Genomic DNA, 8,044 nt, shown 5'->3' on the forward strand with positions numbered 1-8,044 from the left:
ATCAGCTGCTGCTGCACCAGCACCACCATCACCAGCACCAGCACCAGCACCACCACCACTACCACCACTAGCAGCAGCATCACCACCACTACCACCACCACCACCACCACCACCATCACCACCATCACCATCATCATCATCATCAGCAGCAGCAGCAGCTGTGGCTGCAAAGTCTTGCATTCACTTTTCTGTACTGGCATGGATTAAAGTTTTCCTAAGACAGTGTTTTTCCATTATCAACTCTGTTAGTTACCTCTTGTGATTCACAACAGGAGTGCAGCAAACCTATTGTAAAAACCGTGATACACATGATAAAGTGTCTGTTTTTTCAAAAAAAAATTGTCATCATTCTATTTTTCTGACCTTAAATACCCTTTGAGTTAATTGACTTCACAATTTCACCCGTACTACGGTATATGGATCAACCACCAATGAAACTAGTATCAGTCAATTATTGGGTTTGGTAAAAATTAATTCTACCCCACTTCCGATAATTATGACCTTACATGAATCCAACAAATTATTTAGAAAGTGGAAAATAGCAAAAGAAGTGTTTGTTTCTCTAAAGAAGTTTACAAACCAACCAATCCTTGGTTGTTCTTTTTGAAATAAGTAAAATAGATTGACTTTGTGCTGTTGTTTTTCATTTGCTTCATGTAAGTAATGAAAACCAATAGAAGATGGTAGCATAAAAACCTGTTTAAACATTTTCATAATTATTACAGCTTGGATTTTAATTTTCTTATGTTTCCTGGCTTTAAATAAAATGCAAAATATTTTTACATCAATTCAAATATGTTTTTTTTCTTTCGCAAGAAAAGACATATGAAGAATTATTTTGTCCAGATTCTTCTTTTCATTTTTAAATAGAAAATTTTCAAAGTGTATATGTGTTTACATGTGTATATGTGAGTGAATGTGTGTATGCATGTACAAGTGTATATACAACTAAATACATATACACAAGTATTTTGAGTATTGGTGTCTACATTCATACAAACACAAACACACACACACACACACACACACACACACATGCATATGCACACACCCATACATGTCTATATATATATATATATATATATATGTATATACACATCTATGTGTGTGTGTATATGTGTATATATATATATATATATATATATATATATATATTTATGTATATATGCCTATATATATATATATATGTATACATAATCTACATACATACATACATGTGTGTACACACACAAACACACATACATACTCACACACATGTATATATGTATGTATGTGTGTGTATGTATGTATGTATGGATGGATGGATGTTTACAGACAAATGTATATTTTTTATGAATTTTATACATCAAAAATTTGGTTTTACATTATTTAATTAAAAAAAAAAAAAAATGCAAAAAAGTCATACATAAAATTTTCCAAAGGTGTGAGAGACACATCTTTGATTTTTAGGTGGCATCCATCATCATCATTTACAGTTTTACTTCTGAACATTTTTACTGTTTCCCACTGAATCGTTGTTTCTTTTTAACTTTTTTTCTTCTGCATTATTTCTAAATTATATTTCATAAAAAGAAACTTGGAATGTTTCTAAACTTTCATCTTTTTCAATGAAATATTTGATAAGTTTTAAGACATTTTTTTTTAGTTTCCAGTATTTGTTGCGTGATAAGATTTAAATAAAATAAAAAAAACAGAAAAAGAAAACAAAAACGAAACAAAACAAACGGATGAAAAACATAGTTCAGTTTAGTTCAATTCAATTTGATTGATTTGGTACATGTAGATACTCACAAAAACCTTCTACCCCCCTGGTTAGAACAACAGATATGCTGTTGTTCTAACTCCTGCCTTTTCTATTGTGACTACAGAGATTCTGTCTCTCTCTGTAAGATCTGTATGGCTGAATGATTGGCTGAATGATTCAGAGGTTGTCTTTGTTATTACAAGGTCCTAGGTTCAATCCTAGTGTGTAACATTTTAGGCAAGTGTAATTTTCTAGAGCCTCAGGTCAGCCCATACTTTGTGAGCGAAAATGGATTGAGAGGAGCTGTGTAGAAGCCCAGCCAATGGACTGTACCTGTAAGTCAAAAAGTAGGGAAACACTGTCCCCTTTCTTACTGCTTTCCGTTTTCATCACTACATTCACAAAAAAAAAAAAAAATAAAATAAAATTCCGGGGCACAACCTAGAAGAGGTTTAGTCAAGTGAATCTTTAAAAACTTGATAATTATTCTATTGGTCTCTTTTGCTGAACTGCTAAGTTATGGGAGATACAAACACACTAACACTAGTTGTCAAAAGATGGGGGGGGGGACAAAGACAGACATGCACACACACACACACATTATGCACAATGAGCTTCTTTCAGTTTCCATCAACCAAATCAACTCACAAGGCCTTGGTTGGCCTAAGGCTATAGAAGAATGCACTTGTCCAAGGTGCCATGCTGTGGAACTGAATGAATAACCATATGGTTTTTTTTTTATTTTTCACAATGGTTGAAATTGATCATACATTATCTGGTAGGTTCAAGATTTCAATGAGGCATTTTAAAAATTTCTAGACATTGTAGGCTAAGTGTAGAAGGTAGGATCTGGCTGGTATGAGCATAAAAGTAGCAAGAAGGGCTGTATTTACTCTTTTACTTGTTTCAGTCATTTGACTGTGGCCATTCTGGAGCACCGCCTTTAGTCGAGCAAATCGACCCCAGGACTTATTCTTAGTAGGCCTAGTACTTATTCTATCGGTCTCTTTTGCCAAACCACTAAGTTACGGGGATGTAAACACACCAGCATCAGTTGTCAAGTGATGTTGGGGGAACAAACACAGACACACAAAAATATACACACACATACATATATATATATACATATGACGGGCTTCTTTCAGTTTCCGTCAACCAAATCCACTCACAAGGCTTTGGTTGGCCTGAGGCTATAGAAGAAGATACTTGCCCAAGGTGCCACGCAGTGGGACTGAACCCGGAACCATGTGGTTGGTAAGCAAGCTACTTACCACACAACCACTTTTACGTCTATTTGATTGGTTTAAATTTCAAAAAGTTGAAAAGTGATCAATGTATATCCCCTATTTATTTTTATGTCAGTAAAACTGTGTCCCCTTTTTGTACATTAATTGGACCTTGTCACCCTTTCTATATTATTAACCAGATCGTTTCCCTCTTTTATTTGTATTTGTCAGGCCACAGGATCTGTCATTACATTGGACACCTATGAAGTCAACTTTGGGCGTCATCTTGGACTAAACGATACCGTGGAAAAGGTAAATGAGTTTAATATGAAATTAATCTTTATTCTGATTAATGTCTCTGATACATACTGATTCAACAATGGTGAGTCTATGCCCAAGATGTCTTGCATTAGGACATAATACCAAGACTTCCTGTTTGCATAATGAATATTTTAAATGCCTGATCAGATCATCCAGTAATCTACTAACTTAGGGTCATGTGATCATAAATTAAGTTTAACTCAAAAGTCTTTTCTTTCATGATATTTTATCCAACTATTTGATTTAGTTTTAATTATAGAAAGGACATTTTGGTTTCTGCCTAACTTGAGAGAAAAGTTGGGCATAGAGGCATCAAATGTGGTGAACTAGAGAAATGACTGTGCTAGTATGGTCATGTGATGCATATGGATGAGGACAGCTGTGTAAAGAAGTGCTGATCTCTAACTGTGGAGGGAACCTGTGGTAAAAGTTGACCCAGGAAGACATGGGATGAGTTGGTGAAGCATGATCTTCGAACTTTGGGTCTCACAGAAGCAAAGACTAGTGACTAAGACCTTTGGTGATATGCTGTGCTTGAGAAGACCCATCATGTAACTGGTACCCATGCCAGTGGCACATAAAAAGTACCTTCCAAGCATTGGGCCTCAGGGAGGCAAAGTGGCTGATGCCAGTGGCACGTGAAAAGCTCCTTTCGAGTGTTGGGCCTCACAGAAGCAATCACAAATGATTGAGACCTTTAACATTATGTTGTGCTTGAGAAGAAGACCCATCAAGCCAAGTAAAATCACAGTTGTGGCAGATATTGGTGTCATGCAAATGGCACCCATGCCAGTGGCACATAAAAACACCCATTACACTCTCAGAGTGGTTAGTGTTAGGAAGGGCATCCAGCCATAGAAACCATGCCAAATCAGACTGGCGTCTGGTGCAGCCCTCCAGCTGGCCAGCCCTGGTCAAACAGTCCAACCCATGCCAGCATGGACAATGGACGTTAAATGATGATGATGATGATGATATATAGTAATATGAACAGGTAAGATCCAAAGAATAAGGTGTAGGAAGCCAGTAAGCTTTGAGTAGTCTTTGAGGAGGTATAAATTTTGAGGAGGTATAAGTTTTGAGGAGGTATAAAAAAGAACTTTCAGGAACAATAGTGGTTTATTGCCGTAGAAGGTTGTAAATTTTTCCCATATCAGGGTTCAACAAGCTGAAAAAAGTTATTTTATAGTTCACAGTTAGCAGCTGGGGTTGTTATATATACGAATAAAAGTAAAAAATTAGGGAATGGAATCAATAAAACCCAGGCTACATATATTTCTCAGCTAGCAGAACCTCGGAAGTAGTAATTTTCCAAACAAGGGGTGCTCCGCTAGCTAGTGGAGTAGCTAGCAGAGCTAGATAGATGGGTAGCTAGTAGAGTGCCTCTCATTTAGGTAATTACTACTCCTGAGGTTCTGCTAGCGAGGAAACATATATTGCCTGGATTTTATCGAATCCATTCCTTAAATTTGGATTCTATCTATCTATCTATCTATCTATCTATCTATCTATCTATCTATCTATCTATCTATATATATATATATATATATATATATACACACACACACACATAATTTTTAAAAAATTTCTTTTTCATTATAGCCACTTAATTAAATACTGACATTACACAAATTCTTTGATATCAAAGAAATATTAATTAAAATTAACTCATCAATATTTTGTTAATAACTAGTTACGATTATTAAAGTTTAGCAACAATGTTTTTGCAAATACAAGAAAACTCCACTAATAATGCAATTTTCTTGACTATTAACTAACAATACTTTACACATGTCATATCTGCCACAATCATGCTGTTGGTGGTCTAAACCATTCTAACCATGGCTACCTCATCCTTTTTCAGTCATATCTTGGACTGCATTATCCAATGTGTAGTTTTCTGCAGAATGATTTGAAGAGTGATTAGTAAATATGAAAATGATCTTTTTTGTTGTTGCCTTATCCCAGTTCCGTCCCTCCCCACTCACCCCTTCTGACCTAGCTGTCCTAGAGTCAAAATCCTATGGGAGTTAAAAGTGAACCCTGTAAGACTAAAAGGTCAACACAACCCAAGGTGACTGTTATTATGGTGTGATTGAGGACAAAGAACTGTAATACAAGGTGTTTGTCATGATATATCATCATCATCATTGTCGTCGTCGTCATCATCATCATCATCGTTTAACATCTGTTTACCATATTGGCATAGGTTGGACTGTTTGACAGGAGGTGGCCAGCTGGAGAGCTGCTAAAGTCCATTTGTCTGTCTTGTCATTGTTTCTACAGCTGGAGGCCCTTCTTTGCGCCAGCCACATTTATGATTATATTAACATTTCTTCACAGTTTTTGTTATGTAACGAACATACTGAAGTTAATTACTATAGCTGGCTCCTCTTCTATTATTTCTGTTTGAGGTAGGCTGAAACCTTCATTCACGTACCACCCCATAGTGATTCTTCAATAAAACAAGGAAAAACAGCAACAATGTGGACTGCAACACTGGAGGTTTAAATGCCATCATGCGGCAAATAATAATTTCACATACTTTCAAATATATACAACAGCAATAACAACAAGCATTTTAAATCCATTTTCCTGGATAAAGCATGGATTTTGCAAACCCCCATGACAGCCTTTTTAGTTTATCATACCTAGTACATTCGTTATCATCAATCCTCTTTCTCTGATTTCATCCTCAATCATCTTTAACCAAATCTTCTTCTTCCTCTACTCCTACGTTTATTTCCGTTACTTCTCTCATCCAGTCACTTTCATCCTTCCTAAGCACATGACTCAACCACTTCCTCTCAATTCTCTTCATAACTTCCATCACTTGCTCTAGTCTCGTCATCCACAACAATCCATTGTTTTTCCCTTTTCTCTCTCTGCAATACTCTACACATCCACCAAACCATACTCATTTCCATTTTTTGCCAGCCTTATCTGCCACTTTACCTTCCTTCATTGCCCACGTCTCACCCGCTAATCATTGCCCATCATATACATACACAGAGCATAAACCTTTTCCATCTAATAAAAAAAAAAGACGGCTAAAACATGGAGATTATAGACTATAAATTCTCAAAGGGAAATTAATAACTCCAAAACTGAAACTGAAACTCAAGATGTTCAGTGAAAAACTTTATTATCAGTAAATGAAAAAAATACTTCAATGAAGCAGCTTTAACCAAAAGTTTGCTTTTAATCACAAACCGTGTGGAGGAGAATGTGAAAAAAAAACTATATCTCAGTAAAAAGAGCCCTTTCTCAGGAAGATCTTCAATTGCTTTCATCTAAGATCTGGAATGTAAAGAAAAAATATCAATTGATAAGAATGCATCAGGGTTAGATATAATCAAAAAAGAATACTGTACCAACTTTGACAGTAAAACTGATATAATCAACTTTAAAACTTTCACTAAAGCTATAGGGAAGCTGTATAGTCATAAGATACCAAGAAGATGCTAGTTATTGGATACTAGCAGAAGATGTTGACACTCTACAGAAAACCATTGATATGTATATTTAAAAGAGTTATGAAAGGTAAGATATACCAAATTGATATATCAATTTCACTTACTACAGCCAAGAACAGACTTGGCAGCTAACTATAAAGCCATTGCTTGTCCTTTTATTACATAGAGAGACTAAAAGGCAGTGAGCTTGCAGTATTATTAGCATGCTGGTCAAAATACTTAGTGACGTTTACATTTTGAGTTCAAATTCCACTGAGGTTGACTTTGCTTTTCATCATTTCTGGGTTGATAAAATAATTAACATCTAAGCACTGAGGTGGATGTAATCTACATACCCGATCCCTGAAATTACTGGCTTTGTGCCAAAGTTTGAAACAATTATTATTTCTATTATTATTACTAGCAGGACCCATGAATAGTTCATGGAATTAATGGTAAACCTATTGGATTATTTCTGACAATTTTATCCCCAAAACCTGAAAGCATAGCCTGTGTTGTGTCTGTATGGAGAAATAGTCACTCATCTGTTACTCGTTGAAAAGTGAAAGAAATTGGAATACGATGATTACTTTATGCACTTTATATATACACTTTATATACTTTATGCACAATTTCATAGACTTAATACACAGCAGTCATAAAATAAATGTTCACTTGTGTTTTACCATTTTCTCCCATAAACAAAATAAAAACATCTCATACATATGAAACAACTTTTAATTAAATTGCATATACTTGCCATGTGAATAAGTGTGAATGTGGAAGAGGTAGATTGAGGGAACCTGTGAAAGAGGTAGACCCCGGAAGACCTGGGATGAGGTGGTGAAGTACGGCCTTCGAACATTAGGCCTCACCGAGGCAATAACTAGTGACTGAGACCTTTGGAAATATGCTGTGCGTGAGAAGACCCGGCAAGACAAGTGAGACCATAACCCATGGCCTATGCCAGGGGTGTAACCAGCCCATTTATGCATACCTTTCCTTCATTGGATACTAAACTCTGCTTGTGAAGACCTGTTGAGGCAAGTGAAATCGAAATTAAATCAAATTCGATGCCTGGCACTTGTACCACTGGAGCGCTAAGAGCACCATCTGAGCTTGATCGTTACCAGAGCAGCTGACTGGCTTCCGTGCCAGTAGCATGTAAAAATGCCAGTGGCACATGAAAAAACATTCGAGCGAGGTCATTGCCAGTGCCACTGGACTGGCTCCTGTGCAGATGGCACAGATTAAATACCAGTGATACACTGAGGTCAATGTAATCGCCTAGTCCCCCC

At 36.3% G+C, this 8,044-nt stretch overlaps 1 protein-coding gene across 1 annotated transcript in view; it reads left to right on the forward strand.

Moving 5' to 3' along the window:
• The window catches only part of LOC106867322 (cilia- and flagella-associated protein 65), a 720,747-nt gene that overhangs the window by 37,469 nt on the left and 675,234 nt on the right, over window positions 1-8,044 (forward strand). The window contains exon 6 of the mRNA XM_052971190.1: window positions 3,202-3,282. Coding sequence (XP_052827150.1) covers window positions 3,202-3,282 — 81 coding nt within the window. The remainder of the gene's footprint in view (window positions 1-3,201; window positions 3,283-8,044) is intronic.

The sequence above is a fragment of the Octopus bimaculoides genome, chromosome 10 (genome assembly GCF_001194135.2).
Source record: "Octopus bimaculoides isolate UCB-OBI-ISO-001 chromosome 10, ASM119413v2, whole genome shotgun sequence".
Taxonomy (NCBI): Eukaryota; Metazoa; Mollusca; class Cephalopoda; order Octopoda; family Octopodidae; genus Octopus; species Octopus bimaculoides.